This window comes from Macrotis lagotis, chromosome 1 (assembly GCF_037893015.1).
Source record: "Macrotis lagotis isolate mMagLag1 chromosome 1, bilby.v1.9.chrom.fasta, whole genome shotgun sequence".
Lineage (NCBI taxonomy): Eukaryota > Metazoa > Chordata > Mammalia > Peramelemorphia > Peramelidae > Macrotis > Macrotis lagotis.
In genome coordinates this window covers 572,540,357-572,558,271 of record NC_133658.1, presented here as the reverse complement: position 1 = coordinate 572,558,271, position 17,915 = coordinate 572,540,357, and the positions used below count along the sequence as shown (strand labels likewise).

At 35.3% G+C, this 17,915-nt stretch overlaps 1 protein-coding gene across 2 annotated transcripts in view; it reads left to right on the top strand.

Moving 5' to 3' along the window:
* CD80 (CD80 molecule) overlaps positions 1-13,114 on the top strand; it is a 41,292-nt gene extending 28,178 nt beyond the window's left edge. For both annotated transcript variants that reach the window (XM_074214581.1, XM_074214580.1), the window contains one exon: positions 7,138-13,114. In XM_074214581.1, the coding sequence (XP_074070682.1) occupies positions 7,138-7,169 (32 nt within the window). In that variant the 3' untranslated portion in view covers positions 7,170-13,114. The remainder of the gene's footprint in view (positions 1-7,137) is intronic.
* Positions 13,115-17,915: the final 4,801 nt, after the last annotated feature.

The window sequence follows — 17,915 nt, the reverse complement described above, 5'->3', positions numbered from 1 at the left end:
TTGGACACTGAATTGATTAGAGACATGAAGTTTTTTTTTTATTGTGTTTTACTTTACATTCTTGTGATCATTGTATAAATTGTTCTCCAGCTTCCCCTTTCTTCCCTCTTCACATGTTTCATAGAATTCTTCATATTTGTCATTTCTTATAAAGTAATAATGTCCCCTATGATATTACTTAATCTAAAACTATCTAACATTAGATAATTATCTATGTGTTAATAATTATTTAATTTATTAAATCATTTCTCAATTGATACTCACTTTCCTATTAAAAATTAGAGACAGGGATTAGTCTTCTGATTTCATAGATCTAGAGAACTCCTGAATGAAGAAACTCACTTTATCAATGGAGGTCAGCATTTTCTCTAACATTCAAAGCCTCAGAGAATTGTCTAAAATATTGAGAATTAAAAAGATTTTTGAATTATGATGGAAAATGCCATCCAAATCCACAGAAAAATCATGGAGTCTAAATTGGATCAAAGAATGAGATTTTCACTTTTTAAAATTTTTCTTTCTTATGATTTTTCCTTTTTGTTCTGATACTTCTTTCACAGCATGACTAATATGGAAATATGTATAACATGGTTATACATGGATAACATATATCAAATTGCTTTCTTTCTTAGGGTGAGGGAAGGAAAGGGAGGGAGGGAGAAAACTGTAAAAACAAATGTTAAAAACTCTTTACATATAACTGGAAAATTAAGTAAGTAATTAAATAAATAAAAATAGTTTTCCCAGAGTTGCTGGGAATGATAAAGTCACAGGCAGTACTTCAACCAATTCTTTCTAGCTCTGAGATCTGTTCCCTAGCCACTATAACCTATTACCTATTATTTAAATGGCTGCTATTAATATTTTTGTGTAGGACTTTTAACACCTTACTCTCACATATGGAGCTTTCAGAATAGCCATCCCAGGTTCAAAGCTCTCTGTGGGTCCATATTCTCTCAAAAATGATAGTTTGTGTCCTACTATGTGGGACTGAATTATCTATAGTAACCCAGAGGATAGTTTTTTTTAAGAATTAAATGGTGGGGCAGCTAGGTGGCACAGTGGATAAAGCATCGGCCCTGGAGTCAGGAGAAGCTGGGTTCAAATCTGGTCTCAGACGCTTAATAATTACCTAGCTGTGTGGCCTTGGGCAAGCCACTTAACTCCATTTACCTTGCAAAAACAAAAAAAAAAAGAATTAGATGAAATATAGGACAGCAAAGTGGTGCAATGGATAGGGCACCAACCCTAGAATCTGGAGGACCTGAGTTCAAATCCTATCTTGGACATTTAATAATTGCCTAGCTGTGTGACCTTAGGCAAGATGCTTAGCCCCATTGCCTTAAATAAATAAAAAAATTTTTAAAAGAGTTAAATAAAATATAAAAGTAAGAATATTTTCAATGGAGCATTCCCCTAATAAAAATAGGGCATACTTTCCTACAAATACACACCATTGGTGGAAAAAGTGAGTGTACACAGGAATCAAGTATGACAGTATAAGATGGGAAGATGACAGATCCTCCTCATGTTATGTGTGGGGGAAACTCCTACTTCCAATATGACTGGATATCTTCTGGTTATGTTATCATGCTGCTTTCAGTAAATTTGTGTTTCTGCTGAACACATTGTTCTGCTTGGCCTGATGATATCTTTTCTGGACATGATATCTTTTCTGGGCATGGGATTTCTACTTTGCTGAGGCCTTCAGTAAGGTAAAATATAGTGGAAGAACCCTATCCTAAAAAAGGGGTAGGAAGACTCTTTAGTCATAGTCATTAAATAACAAAAGCCAGACTGAGGACCTCCAAGATAAAAATTAAGCCTGTCCTTTTCAGTCCCTATGTTTGAACTAGAGATCAAAGCTTTCTTTTATAGAGAACAACCTTACTTATGGTTAAACAATCTTACACACTCCCAAGATTCTCTCTGGTTTAGCTGAAAATAAGTTTGAACTAATAAATGATAACAGTGTTCTCCACTCACATAACTCACATTCTTATTTGTAACATTCATATTTGTCAAAATATTTTAGGTGCTATATTTTTTGGTTAGCAAAAAATCTCATTCTCTACATTAGTTATACAAATTTAATGTTCCTGTCCGTTTTCATCTCCTTGAATTAGATACCTTATAGAGGTATTTCTGAATTAAATCAGAGGTACACTTTAGTGACTTTTTTTTTGACATAATTCCAAATCGTTTCCAAGAATGATTAGACAACTTCACAGTTCTGTCAAAAGTACATAGCATACCTATGTATCATAAACTTCTGGTGTTTATAATTTTCATCTTTAATCATCTTTGGTAATCTAAAGGGCATAAGATGATACTTCAGAGTTGTTTTAATGTAGATTCCTCCTTTTTTATTAGGGATTTGGAGCATTCACATATAGTATTTTGAAAATTGGCTGTTGAAAATTGGCTGTTCATATCCTTTAACCACTTATCTACTGGGAAAGATTCTTTTCTTATATATTTATATTAATTCCCTAGAAATAAGGGATATGCTTATCTGAAATATTTGGTGCAAACTTTTTCCCAATTAATTGCTTCTCTTATAATTCTAACTGCACTTATTTTATTCACATAACACTTTTAAATCTGATATAATTTTAAAAAGCCCATTTTATCTTCTACAATTATCGTTATAACTATCATAGTTAAAAATCCTCACTTTAGTTGTTGTTATATAAACTATTTACTTTCATTCCTTTACAATTTGTTTTAAAAGATGAAGTCTATTGTGATCAAAAAGTATAGGTTATTGTTTAAACCTAATTATCAAATTGAAGAAATCTGAAAAGATTGAAGAAAGAAGGAAATAAAGGAAGGAAGGAAGGAAGGAAGGAAGGAAGGAAGGAAGGAAGGAAGAAAGAAAGAAAGAAAGAAAGAAAGAAAGAAAGAAAGAAAGAAAGAAAGAAAGAAAGAAAGAAAGAAAGAAAGAAAGAGAGAGAGAAAGAAAGAATGGAAGGAAGGAAGGAAGGAAGGAAGGAAGGAAGGAAGGAAGGAAGGAAGGAAGGAAAGAAAGAAGGAAGGAAGGAAGGAAGGAAGAAGATGGAAGGAAGGGATAAAAAGAAAAGAAAGAAGCAGAATAGAGGAAAATCTAAAGAGTAGAGCATCAGTTTTGGGATGAGACAGTCAAAAAAAATTGACTAAAATAGACATGCTTTGTAGCTGAGGCAGGGAGCTCACTGGTGTAGAGCTCTATAACCCATAGAATCTGATTAGAGAAAGCAGGATCTCCTTTTTATAATAATGAGGAAACTGATTAGATTTATATGCAATGCTCTTTAGCACCATCTAGAGTTTGAGAGCTGGTTTAGCACAGGTAAGCCCAGTTCCTGACCTAAAGAGTTGTTTTGGTGGATAAAGTACTGGCCCTGGAGTCAGGAGGACCTATTCAGGTTTAGTTTTCAGACACTTAATAATTACCTAGCTGTGTGACCTTGGGCAAGTCACTCAACCCCACTGCCTTGCCAAAAAAATGTAATTTAAACTGAAATACAAATAGAGGAAAGAATTGACTTGATTGTTTGAGATTGGAGGACAGCTGAGAGCTTAATGGAAAAAACTGAATCTTGCAGGCCATATTTTTTTGAATTGCTCTTTAGTATCATCTATTGCTTGAGAGAAGAGAAACCTTTCAAGAGGTTGAATGCATTGCTCTCTGTTGTCCTCTGTTTGAAAGGGAGAAAATCCTCAGAACCAAGACAGCAGATCTGAGGAGTTTTGCAGCTCCCTAGTTTGAGGGAACAAAATTCTTGTCACTTAAGACTTCAGTGCACAGATAAGGGAGCTGACCCTTGGCTTAAGGGCTGCATTTTCAATGAAAGAATGTAATTCTGCTGCTTCACTAAGAGTTTCAGTTATCCAAAAATTGCAGAGCAATTGGATTCATCTTGCAGAAGATGGAAGAGCCTCAAGATGAAAATTGAACTCATGGACTAGACTGCTCCCTATGAGACTTCTGATATCCAGGACTGTAAACCAGTCATGTTCTAGTTGCATGGGCTTCCCCACTCATATGCCTCACCTCTAGATTTCTCTAAGTGTGCCCCTACTCCCCCTCATGGCCGCTTTGCATTTGGGGGAGAATGAAATTCAGATTTATGAATTGACTCATATTTTCACTATTCCTGCTTTTGATTTCTATTGAGCAAATGTTCTGATTATACTTGGTTTTGCCTTCTCTTTCAGTAAATGTTTCACATTCAAGAGCCAAAGGTATCATTGTAACTGATTTGTGTGTATGAGAAGCACTAGGGTAAGGGGTGAAGGGCTATAGTAACATGAAGTGGAAATGTATTCTACCTACATTAGGGTTACTCCTACCACCCTGAGACCAAGTTGGAGTCACACTTCCTCTTAGTTTTGTTGTTTTTTGACATTTGATTTTTCACTCATGTTTTCTCTCTTTTCTATCCCACAACTGGAAAAAAATGAATTCTTGCATAGTCAAGCAAAATATTGGCCAAAAATGTATATTTCCTTCTGTATCACTGATAATCTGCTTTATCCTTAGTCCCTCAGAATTAAGACTTGCATTGATCAAAATGCTTAAGTCTCTCAAAGCTGTTTGTCTTTACATTATTGTCATTTTATAAATTATTCTCCTGCTTCTGCTCACTTCAATGTAACAGTTCATACAAGTCTTCCTAAACTTGCATGGTTTCTCTGAACCCATTCTTTATTTTAAATTAATTTTTATTAAAGATATTATTTGAGTTTTACAATTTCCCCCCATCTTACTTCCCTACCCCTGCTCCCCCATGGAAAGCAATCTGTCAGTCTTTACTTTGTTTCCATGTTGTACCTTGATCCAAATTGGGTGTGATGAGAGAGAAATCATATCCTTAGAGATCAGACAATAAGATATCTGTGTTTTTCTAAATTGCATGGGATAGTCCTTGAACTTTTCTGAACCCATTCTTTCATTATTTCTTACAGAATAATAAAAATACCATTACATTCATATGCTATAACTTGTTTTTGTCATTTCCCAATTTATGAGCATAACCTTTGTTACAATTTTTTGCCACTTCAGCTAAGAGAACTACTTTAGATATTTTTTGCAAATATGGTTCCTTTTCCTCTTTTTGTTTACATAGCAAAATTACTTTTCCAAGATCCTCAACAAGTTCAAAATAAGGACAGATATTATTATCCAAATAGCAGAAGTAATGTCCAGAATGACAAGTCATCATCTCTGAAAATATTTCAGTGCTCTGACTCTAGGAGTGGTAGTGTGCTTAATGATACAGCTGTCAGTGTCAACTTATAACATTAATATAGCTTAGAGAAGGACAACAGCTTTGTATTTTCAAATGCTTCCACATTTTGTCAGATTTGATCATTCCACCATCTTCAGTGAAGTATGTGGCATGATGTCAAGTGGGAGGCATCTGCCTAAAATACTAATTTTATGAGCATTTCTGTTTTTCATTTGTAAAGTGAGGATAATACCCATGAGGATCAAATTAGATGACAAAATACCTTGCAAATTTTAAAATTCTATGTAAATGTAAACTAATTTTTAATTGATATATTTTGTTTTTAACATAGTACTCATTCGATAAATTATCTAAAAAAACAGTTCAATAAAATTAACTAGAGCATTTGTAAACTTCCTAATGATGTTCTACACTCACTGATAATCCAGTCAATTGGGAGCTTTTCCTTTTAATTCTTACATAGGGTCTGCCTACACTTCTATATTACTTTATACTATTAGTGTTGTCCAGTGCATGTCTTACTTTCTCAATTTGACTATTATTAGTTCCTTAAACTAACATTAGCAATGGCTAATGTTCCATATGATTTTGATCCCCATAGCACCTAGCACAGCATATCTTTTAAATAAAATTTTATTAATGTCTTATTTTTGCATCAGTTATATTTTGCAATATAGTCCTCTCACCCCATTCTCCCAGAGAACAATTCCTTATAAGAATAAGGGACAAATCATTCAGCAAAACCAACCAACACATTGAAAAAGTCTTACATTTATATCCAGTATCTCTCAGCTTTGCATAGAAATGAAGGCTAGCATGGAATCTTACTTAATATATATTTGATTGACTAAACAAAGTTTCATATAAAACTGCTACACTAGGACTAAGATATTATAATTCATATTCCTCAGTATGTTCATTAGTCATCATAATAAATAATGTAAAATAATTTCATTCCTTTTCATATTAGATCAGTCTCTATAACTTTTCATTTGTAAATTCAGGGTTTGAACTTGAAATTTTACTAAAAAAAGAAGTATCTAAACTCTACATATTCCTAGACTGAGTAATGCCATTATTACTAAATATATGTTGGAAATCAAAGAGAAATAATCCATCTACACAAAAATATTTACACTGACACCTTTTGTGTTAGCAAAGAACTATAGAATACAGAACCATAGAATAATGCTTGTTAACTAGAGAGGAAATGCCTATAAATTGGAAAATGACTGAACAAAATGTTATATATGAATGGAACGTATGGCACTAGAAACAACAAATAATTCAAAAAATGGGAAGAATTATATGTGATGATGCAGATGAAGTCTGACCTATTTACATGATGACTTCAATATTATAAAATAAATTAACAATAAAAGACTTCAGAATTCAGATCTATGTAATGTCCAATTGTGACTTCAGAGATCTGGTAGTTAAATAATGTTTCCTGTATTTCAATAAATAGTGAACAATAGCTGTTGAATGAGGCATCTGTCAGTGTAGTCAATATGTTTATTTGTTTCATTTGGCCATATTTATTTTTTATAAAGGGGTAGTTCTATTGAAAGGGTAATTGGGAAATTGTTGTGATGTATTAAAAAAAGTTTAAGACATTTTTAAAAAGGAAAATTTTTCAAAAATTTTCAATTCTGGAGGTAGGTAGCAATTTTGAGTCCTTTGGTATTGTGGATCATTGTATTGATCAGGGCTGCTGTGTTTTTCATAGTTGGTTATCATTATAATATTGCTGTTACCATATCCAATATCCTGGTTCTGTTTACTTCATTTTACATCATTTCACTTAAGTCTTCTCAGATTTTTCTGAAAGCATCTAAAAAGGGTAAATTTAAAAAAAATAAATTAAGGATTTTGAGTTCTTATTTTTTCTTTGTCTTCTCAGGTCCCACCTGGCTTTTCTTCAGAAAGTCTTGATGTTCACCCAGACTGTTTTCACCTCTGCCTAGGATTTATTTACTCTATAATTCTTGGATGTCTCTCCATCTCCTCTCAGTGGTTTCTCAATGGAAAGAAAATGGAAGAGAACAGAGAAAACGAAGAACTTCTGATAATTTCTCAAGTTGCATTTGTTTTGGAATCTGTGAGAGCTAGAAAGAACCTGGGATATCCTCCAGATTGTCTCATTTCACAGAGTGACCTAGGAGAACCAGAGGGCCTGAATAAGTATATTAAGTGACAGAACAAAGACTAGAACTCAAGGTTCCTAACTGCCACTCCAGAGCTCCTTCCACTACAGCATGCTATCTCTCTGTCAAGGATGTGAATTTTAGTTGATCTTGTTTCTGAAAAAAATCCTGGAGAGATATGTATATTTCTGCTAAAAGGACAAAATGCAGTATATGAGTGTGTATGTAGCAGACATTTCCTTTTTTTTTTAAATCATGGAGACATTTCCTTTTTCATTGTTCTCCTTTGCTGCTCTTCTTTGTTTCGACTCCCCTCCCTCTTCCCCCACCCACCCCCCCCAGAGCTCAGGAGAATGTGATAGAAAACAGTTTCAAGATTCTGAATTATTGAAGACCTTGTGATGTTAAATGGCCAAAAAAGCCAAATTTAACAGTCAAGATCTGGGTAGTTCTAGGGTCCAAGGATTCTGACACACCTCTAGTTCACATTGAACTGATAGTTTTCCCTAAATGGCTTTAAGCTATATTTTAACTAGTTTATAAAACCTTTTTGGGAAAGTTCTCATTCATGATGAGCAATTAATTTACGGTTATTATTATGATGTGTTAATGTCTATGACTTTTTGTACATATAACAGTATGTTTAATAACAAATCTTATAGAGGAAATGTTAAGTATAAATGTTAGGAAGAGAATGGTTTGGGGTCAGATAGCAATAGCTTCATGGGAAACATTCTGAAGACTTCATGTGATCCTCTTGGGTGTCCCATTTAAGCTTTTTATTGACCAAACAGTCACTGTTGAAAGAAGGGGGAGGGGCAAAGAGGAAGATTGTTGGTATTTTCGCTTTTTCTCAAATCCACAATCAAAAAGGATGCTTTCTGATGCCTTGTGCTCTCTCACTTTAAGGTTAGAGTTTTATTTTCCAAATTAATGAAATCTTTACTCTAACAATGACTCACCCTTTAGGCATGGATAGGTTAATGAGTATGTAAAGGTTAAGGTAAGAACTTTGTGCTCAAAAAAAGGGAACAAGACTCACATGTACAAGAATATTCATAGCAGCATTTTTTGTGAAGTCCAAGAATTGGAAATTGAAGGGATGCCCATCAATTGGGGAATGGCTGGACAAGTTGTGGTATGTGAATTTAAGGGAATATTATTGCTCTGTAAGAAATGATGAACAGGTAGATTTCAGGAAAAACCTGGAAAGACTTACATGAACTGATGCTGAGTGAAGAGAGCAGAACCAGGAGAAGACTGTACATTTTAACAGCAACATTGTGTGATGATCAATTATAATAGGCTTAATCTTCTCAGTAATATAGCAATCAAAAGACAATTCTAAAAGGTCTGCAATGGAAAATGCCATCCACATCCTGAGGAAAAAACTATGGAATCTGAATGCAAATCAAGTATATCATTTTCAGCTTTTCAAATTTATTTTTTGCTTTTCCTTCTCATGGTTTTCCCTTTTTTGTTCTGATTCTTCTTCCACAGCACATACATCAGATTAATTACCCTCCTTGGGTAGGGGGAGGAAAGGGAGAAAGGGAGAAAACTTTAGAATGAATATTGAAAATTATCTTTACATATAATTGAAAAATAGAAATAAGAAAAAAGAACTTTGTGCCTCTGCCTCATTCTCTTCTTTAAAAAAATTACAATAATATAAAATGAAAAAGTCAGATTATATTTGGTTTTCTATTTGAACTTGGATTTAAACCCCTAGCTCTTTTAAACCAAAGCTCTTCCTTACCAAGGGGCCATTTCTAAGTATAGTTTAGACTCACTTTTCCCCCAGGTCCCATAATTTAAAAAAAATAAGGGAAGTATGGAATACTCTTATTAAGTTTGAATACATACATATTTTATACACAACTTTCAATCCTTCCAATTTATGTTAGCAGAATGAAGTAGTCTTTGTCTTTGCAAATGGAAAACATTTCCCACCAATTCAGGTTTGTATTGGACAAAGTTTCCCAAATTCAAGTTTTAAAGTGAATAACAAAACAGCACCAAAAGGTAATGGAATAGAAAGGAAGGAAACAAGTATTTGTGAAGCACTCACCATGTGCTTGTTAGATTCTTTACAATATTATCTCATTTAATCAGGTAAGATAACATTGCCAAAGGCTTAGCAATGTACCTGTCACATGGTAGGTACTTACTAAATGCTAGCTATTTATTATTATTATTAGCATTATTATTAATTATCATTATCTTATTCCTCTTCATAATAACCCTGGGACATAGATGCTTTTATCCTCATTTCATAGTCGAGGAAAGTGAAGCAAACAGAGGTTAAGGGAGTTGTTCAAATTTGTACATCTAGTAAGGATCTAGGCTGACTCAGGCTTTCTTGTCTCCAGACCCAGGGCTCTATCTACTGTACCTCCCGGCTACCCAAATTTAAAAAAAAATAAAACCAAATAAATAGTTATTGTGCAGAGTAGATCAGTTAGGTTCAAGACAACTTACCTGCTCTAACTCATACAGTTAAAGAGTTTTAATCAATGACCCTACTAGAAGCTTAATAACATGCTCACAAAATTCATGGATGACAGCAAGACAGGAGAAAACAAACTAGTGTATTAAATGGCAATCAGTATTCAAATAGAGTTGGCTTCTCAACAGGTTGGAATAATAGGCCAGATTTAGTACGTTGAAATTTAATATGGATAAAACTCTTTTCTTTTCTTCAAAAAATCAACTACACAAGTACAGGATGAGGAAGTAATGTTTCATGTGAAAAGGGGACTCAAAATAGGTTGACAATTACATAGTTTTAAGTAGTTTTAAATTAAGTATATGTCTCAAACAAGAAAAACAAGTATCCCTTTGGGCTCTTCCCTTGCCAGAATAGCTGGAATATTATAATTCTAGGGATATTTTAGGAGGGACATTGACAAATTGGAGTATGTGTGGAGAAGAGCAACCAGGGGAATCAGGGGAATCAGGGGAACTGAAACCATGTTGTATAATGGTCAAATTGAAGAAATTAGGGATATTAATTCTAGGAAACAGAAATTTAAGGGAGGATATGATAGTTGTAGCTCCACTAATAAACTAATCTGCTAACTCATCAAGTTTGGGTTCTCAATGGTATTGACAGCACAACAAGTTAGGGCAGTTCCTACCAACCCTAGGGAAAGATGATAGTTCTATTATCCAAGGATTGGTCTAAGGTCAGAAAAAATCATTAGATGATCAGTCACCAAACAATAAACATTTTCTGTCATAAACTCTCAAAGATCACCTGCTACATTATAGAGGAGTTACAGTCTTCCTCAGCAGGAAAAAAAAAGTATGTAACCAGGGGACATTACAGAACCATAAAGCATCAGAATAGGATTGTTGTCATTATAGATTTGAAGTGAATAAATATCTTTTTTTCAAAGAACAATAAGCCTTATTCTATTTTGCATCAAAATATGACCTGTGGGTAGAAGTTATAGGGAGGTGGGAATTTCTTCCATATGTTGTGCAACAATATAGAGCTGTTCAAGAACAGAATGAGCAGCTTTTTAAGATTGTGAAGTTTCTCATCTCTGAATTAATCCAGAGACTGAATGACCATTTGCCAGAAATAGTCAAGGATTCATACCTCACTTGAGAATTTGAACTACAGGGGCAGAGCCAAGATAGCAGAGTAAAGGCAAAGAAACCTGCAAGTTCTCCCCTAAACCATTTCAAATACCTTTAAATAAAGACCAAATTCTACAGTAGCAGAACTCCACAGAAAGACTGAATGAAATAATATTCCAGTCCAAGAAAACTTGGAAGATCTGCAGGAAAGGTCTGTTAAACTGGGTTAGAAAGAGCCACAGTACAGCCCAGCCCAGGCCAGTAGCTAACTGGCCCCAGCTATCCAGGAACAGTTAGCTGGACACCTGGGTCCCTGGGGGCTGGGTGATTTCCAGATTGCTCAGCCCAGGGATTGCCAAGGACAACTTGGAAGCTCAGCAGAGCCCAAGTCAGCAAAGGCCTCAGTGTAGAACCTGCCCTGGCTACCAGGAGCAGGTCTGGGGACCTACCCAGCAGTTGCTTCTAGAGCATTCAGCCCATGGATGGTAAGGGGGTCAGGGAGATCACAGGTTTTTTTTTACTATCCTAGAGTCATGACTCTGTTGCTTTGCCTATATCAGATCCCAGTTGTAATTTTGGGCCCCAGTCTCAAGAAAAGGAGTTTTGCTTCCATAGGGGAGCAGGGACTCTCCTCCCAGTTCCAGAGCAGAGGGGAGTGCTTATGGTCATTCACAAACTAGAGCATATGTCTGGGGAGTCATCAAAATCTCTCATAAAAACTGTGAAAGAGTTGAGATTCCTGGGGGATGTCCCTGTAAACAGCGGCAAAAACCCTCAAAAGCTTTGGACAGTTTGTCCTCCACCTTGGAAGGAGAGCTCCACATTAACAAAGACTTTAAAACAAACCATAGGCTGAGGAAATGAGCAAACAACAAAACAAAAAGAATCTGAACATAGATTATTATGTCCCATGGAGGATCAAAATACACACTCAGAAGATGGCAAAGTCAAAGCTTCTGTAACCAAAGCCTCTAAGAAAATTTGAATTGTGCTCAGGCTATGGAAGAGTTCAAAAAATATTTTGAAAATCAAGTAAGGGAAGAAGAGAAAAAATTGGGAAGAGAAATGAGAGTGATGCAGGAAAATCATGAAAACCAAGTCAGCAATTTGGTGAAAGAGATACAAAAAAAAAAATACTGAAGAAAATAACATATTAAAAAACCAGTTTGGGGAAAAGCAGTCCAAAAGGTCAATGAGGAGAAGAATGCCTTAAAAAGCAGAATTAGCCAGATGGAAAAGGAGATACAAAAGCTCTCTGAAGAAAATAATTCCTTCAAATGAAGAATGGAGCTAAGGGAAGTTGATGACTATGTGAGAAATCAAGAAACACCCAAAAGAATGAAAAACTAAAAGAAAATGTGAAATATCTTACTGGAAAAACAACTGATCTGGAAAACAGATCCAGGAATGATATTTAAAGCTTATTGAACTATGTGAAAGTCATCACTAGGAAAAGAACTGGACTTCATTTTTCAAGAAATAATCCAGGAAAATTGCCCTGATTCCTAGAAGCAGAGGGTAAAATAGATATTGAGGGAATCCACTGATCACCTCCTGAAAGAGATCCCCAAAATGAAAACTCCTAAGAATATTATATCCAAATTCCAGAACTCCCAAGTCAAGAAGAAAATATTACAAGCAGTCAGAAAGAAACAATTTAAATATCATGGAGCTATAGTTAGGATAACACAAGATTTAACAGCTTCTACATTAATGGCTTGTAGGGTTTGGAATATGATATTCCAGGAGGCAAAAGAGCTTGTATTACAACCAAGAATCAACTATCCAGCAAAACTGAAATTCTCTTTCAGAGGAAAAGATGGACAATTCAATGAAATAGGGAACTTTGAATGTTTCTTGTGGAAATGAGCAGAGCTGAACAGAAAGTTTGGTCTTCAAGTACAGAATTCAGGTGAAGCATAGAGAGGGTGGACAGGAAAGGCAAATTATGAGGGATTTAATGATGTTGAACTGTGTATGTAATGACTGTTGTATGTGGGAGTACTATAAACTTTTATCACCTAGTGTCCTCTAGCACCTGAGTGTTGTTTTACTGGTTGATTGGAGAGCACCATGGGAGTGGGAGTGGACCAGGTACTGGGGAAGATATATAAGCATTTGTATTCTGGTGAATAAACAGAGAACTTGGAGAACTTTCCATCTTTGCCTCCCGTCTCTTCAATGTTCGCCTGGGTAAAGGATAAGCCAGCCAGCAGGAACATAACAGAACTACTACTTGTATTCCTGCAGAGGAAGATGATACTGAAATCTCAAATGAACCTTCTCATTTATTATCAGTTAGAAGTAGCATATATATATATATATATATATATATATATATATATATATATATATGATATAGATATAGATGCTATGTATGTACATATTATAGATAGGTAGATAGATAGATAGATAGATAGAGATAAGGCACAGGAGGGAGCTGAATATGAACGTATAATATAAATGTAGAATTAATGGGCAAGAAAGGAATATACTGGGAGAAAGGGAAAGGAGAGGTAGAATGGGCTAAGTAATTTCACATAAGAGAGGCAAGAAAAAGCTTTTGCAATAGAGTGGAAGGGGGAGAAGTGAGAGGGAATTAGTAGCTTAATGGGATATAGAAATCTATCTTACCCTAGAGGAAAATAGGAGAGGAAAGGGATGGGTGGAGGCAGCTAGGTGTTGCAGTGGATAGTGCACCAGCCCTGGAGTCAGGAGGACCTGAGTTCAAATCCAGCCTCAGACACTTAATAATTACCTAGCTGTATGACTTTGGGCAAGTCACTTAACCCCATTGCCTTGGAAACCCCCCCAAAAAAGAAAGGGATGGATAAAAGGGGGTGGGGAGGGAAGGGGGGTTGTGGGTGATAGAAGAGAGGGAAAATCATGAGAAGATAGTCAGATACAACATACTTTTGAGGAGGGACAGGAAGGAAGAAGAGAGAGAATAGAATAAATGGGGGTGAGGGGAGGAATAGGATGGAGGGAAATACAGCTAGCAATAGCAATTGTGGGAAAAGATATTGAAGCAATTTCTCCAATGGATTTATAATAAAGAATGCTATCCATTTGCAAATGTAAAACCTATATCAGTTTGCCTTCTGTTGAGGGAGGGGGGAGAAGGGAGGGAAAAAGGAGGGAGAAAAATTGTAAAATTCAAAAATCTTTCAAAGAAATGATTGATAGAAACCATTGTATGTAATTGGAAAACAAATAACATGCATATACATATATAATATATATATATATTATATATATGTACATAAAGAATGCTAGCCATCCCAAAGGCAGAGTTGACAGTGTCTGAATACTTCTTTTCCCCTGACTTTATTTTTCTTGAGTTTTCTCTTTCTTTGGGTGGTAACTATGTTTACCTTTACAATCTGACTATTGTAACAATGTGAAAAAAAAATTAAAAGTAAAATGCTTTGCAATAAAAAAAAATTTGAACCACAAGAAGGCCCCATATACATGTTAAATGTGTTGATTGTGACCACTATTAACCCTCAGAAGTATAAGTATGTTTTAAAACTCAAAATTAAAAGGTTCTAAATTTTAAAAATTAAAAGACTTTCTTGAGATGAAATTAAAGTTTTCCATTTGCAAGATGAATATTTATAGTAGACCTATATTCCATGGATAGTCATTAGAAAATTAGTAGGGATGGGGCGGCTAGGTGGCGTAGTGGATAAAGCACCGGCCCTGAAGTCAGGAGTACTTGGGTTCAAATCCGGTCTCAGACCCTTAATAATTACCTAGCTGTGTGGCCTTGGGCAAGCCACTTAACCCCTTTTGCCTTGCAAAAACCTAAAAAAATTAGTAGGGATATAGGTTAAGGCATTAAGTTGTGATAAATAACAACACAGGTACAATTTTACTGAGTCAGACAGATCTTACTATTTAGGGTGGTGAGAAGATGATGATGATAATGATGGTGGTGGTGATGATGATGAAGATGATGATGATGATGATGATAATGATGGAAGAAAACCATTGCCCAAGATATTCTAAGAAATAACTGCCCCAGTCTTCATTCGTAAGAAATATCTTTGTTTCAATGAACTAGGCTATTTACCCCCAGCTGTTGAAACATCTGACTATCACGCCAAGTTTAATCACAATTTGACTCTTGCTTTTTCTTCCTCTTATTCTTATGGTATTTGGATATCATACTGCCACCTTGTGGTTAGTAATTAGGAAGCTAAATTTCCAGTGGCTATAGCCTCCATAGCCTTCATTTTTCATTCTCATCTCCTCTATCAAGGTTGGCTTTTATTTTCTGTTATAGGCTCACTATCCTAATGATGCCCTTAACTACAAATCTAGTTCTCTGTCCCCTCTTATCCTCCCCACACTCCCACCCACAACCTCTACAAGTTTCAATGTCCACTTTGACCAGGAAAGGAAAAACTTCTAAAAGGTTTGTTTCAGTGAATAAAGCACCAGCCCTGGAGTCAGGAGAACCTGAGTTCAAGTGCAGCCTCAGACACTTAATAATTACCTAGCTGTGTGGCCTTGGGCAAGCCACTAAACCCCATTGCTTTGCAAAAAAAAAAAAAAATTTACTTTGCTTTCTTATTTTGCTTAAAGAGTAGAAAACTGAGATACTATTGGGGAAAGGACCAGGATGCAATAGCAGGCTTGGAGATTTAAAAGAAATTCACATTCTAGAGGAAGTGAGGCAAGTCAAAGAACTGAAATTATATTAGAGGTGTACATCTAGATTATTTTCTAGATATCTTAATGTATATATGTAAATATATCAAATAATGAAATGTCTGAAAACTATGAAGTAAAACCATGAATTCACTTATTTTTTTAAAGTGTTAGTTATAACTTGTGATATTCACTTTTTTTCTGATGGAAGAATTTTTTACCCTAATTAAACTATCTTTTTTAAAAAAAAGTTTAATTTGGGGCAGCTAGGTGGCGCAGTGGATAAAGCACCGACCCTGGAGTCAGAAGTACCTGGGTTCAAATCGGGTCTCAGACAATTAATAATTACCTAGCTGTGTGGCCTTGGGCAAGCCACTTAACCCTGTCTGCCTAGCAAAAAAAAAAAAAAAAAGTTTAATTTTAGTTCTAGTGGGAAGATTCCAGATAATAGCATATATGAAATGACTAGATTGACAGTAAATGGCCAGTTATGAGCAATTTATGAATAATGACATAACTTATCAAACCAAGTTTCCCTTTGGAAAACATGGTTTAAAAATGCCATCTTTGTTGGTGGCCAGTTATAGAAAGCAACCTTTTGATTTGTCTCACAGAAGACCTAGAAAACATTCTGGTGGAAAGTAAATGGTGCAAACTATTCTTTATCAAACAATTCGACAAATACTTATTAAGCAATTACCTTGTGCTAGACACTGGGGATACAAAGACCAAAGCTTGTAAAGATCTTACATGTTCATATGGATAGTTACAGAATAAATACAAGGTAATTTAGGGAAGAAGGGATCAGAAAAGACTTCACGTAGACAGTGGTGCTTGAGCTGAGTCATGAAAAAGGAAGTAAAGGATTCTAAGATTCCTTCCTCATTTATTTTGATTCTATCATGGTGTAATTCTCACTTGGTACAAATTAAAATTCTGAATGTCTCAGATCCCCTACATAACTTCTAAAACCCTTTTACAATTCCCCAATCTAATCAGATGCTTTCTTGTTAATTCTACCTCTCTGTTTCTTGCTTATATGAATAAGGTATTATTTATTACATGCAAAAAGCTGTGCTAGGAGCTAGAGGAACCAATAGGAAAGAGACAATCCCTTAGGATCCTGGATTGAGAACTTGAAAAGATCTTGGAGGTCAAAGTTGATTCCCTCATTTTCATGAGAAAACTGAGGCTCAAGGAGGGGAAGTGACTTGCTTGGACCCCAAACCCTTCTCTACACTCACATAGTCACTATCTTAGTTCAGATTCTAGTCACCTTACTGGTCATTGGTCTCTATACTTTCAGTTTCTCCCCTTTCCAATCCAGTTGCCAAAATAATCTTCCTACAGCACATTCCTCATCTAAGAAAACTTTAATGACTCCTATCTGACTATAGGATTAAAAACAAATTCCCTAAGTCTGGTTGTGACTTTACGAAATCAGGTTATTGATCTAACCACGTTCTTTCTCATCTCTTTGTAGAGAAACAGGCACCTGTGCTCCCTTCTCTCTTCATCTCAAAAATCTATTGACAACCTCCCTTAGCCTTTCCTTTCTTTTAGACTTTAGTAATGAGGTGAACTTCCTTGCCTAGGTCAAATCTACTATGTGTGGAATCTAGATCCCATTCCCTTCCATTCTTCAGCAGACTGCCTCCACAACTATCCCTCTCTCACTAATCTTCACTTTATGCTTACCCAGTGATTTCAAATATCTTCAATTCTCCCTCATAATTCACTAGACACCACCATCCCCTTTTAAGCTTTCACACTATATTTCTCTTCCCTTTCTCAGATAAAGTACTAGTTTATTCTTGTTCCTTCCTCTCATTCATTAACACTTTGTGGTCTGGCTTTGAACCACATCATTCAACTCAAACTGTCCTCTTCAAAGTTACCAATGGGCTCTCTGCCAAATCTGATAGGTCTTTTTGTCATCTTATCCTTCTCAACTCGGGAAATGACTTGAATTCTTATAATTTTGACTCAGTTCTTTATAAATCTGAGAAATGAAACTTTACCAAAAACACTATAAAAATTGCTTCCCATCTTTCTTTCCTTCAATTCTCGGTTGTCTTAGTTTTTTTATGCAAAAATCTTTTTAATATAATAATCCAAATTATTAATTTTGCTTTTCATAATGTTCTCTATCTTATTTTAATTGCTTCTCATAGACCTAGCAGGTAAACTATTCTTTGCTCTCCTAATTTATGATAAAGCCTTTTATACCTAAATTTAAAGCCCATTTTGATCTTATGTTGATAGAGTATGAGATATTGATCTAAGCCTA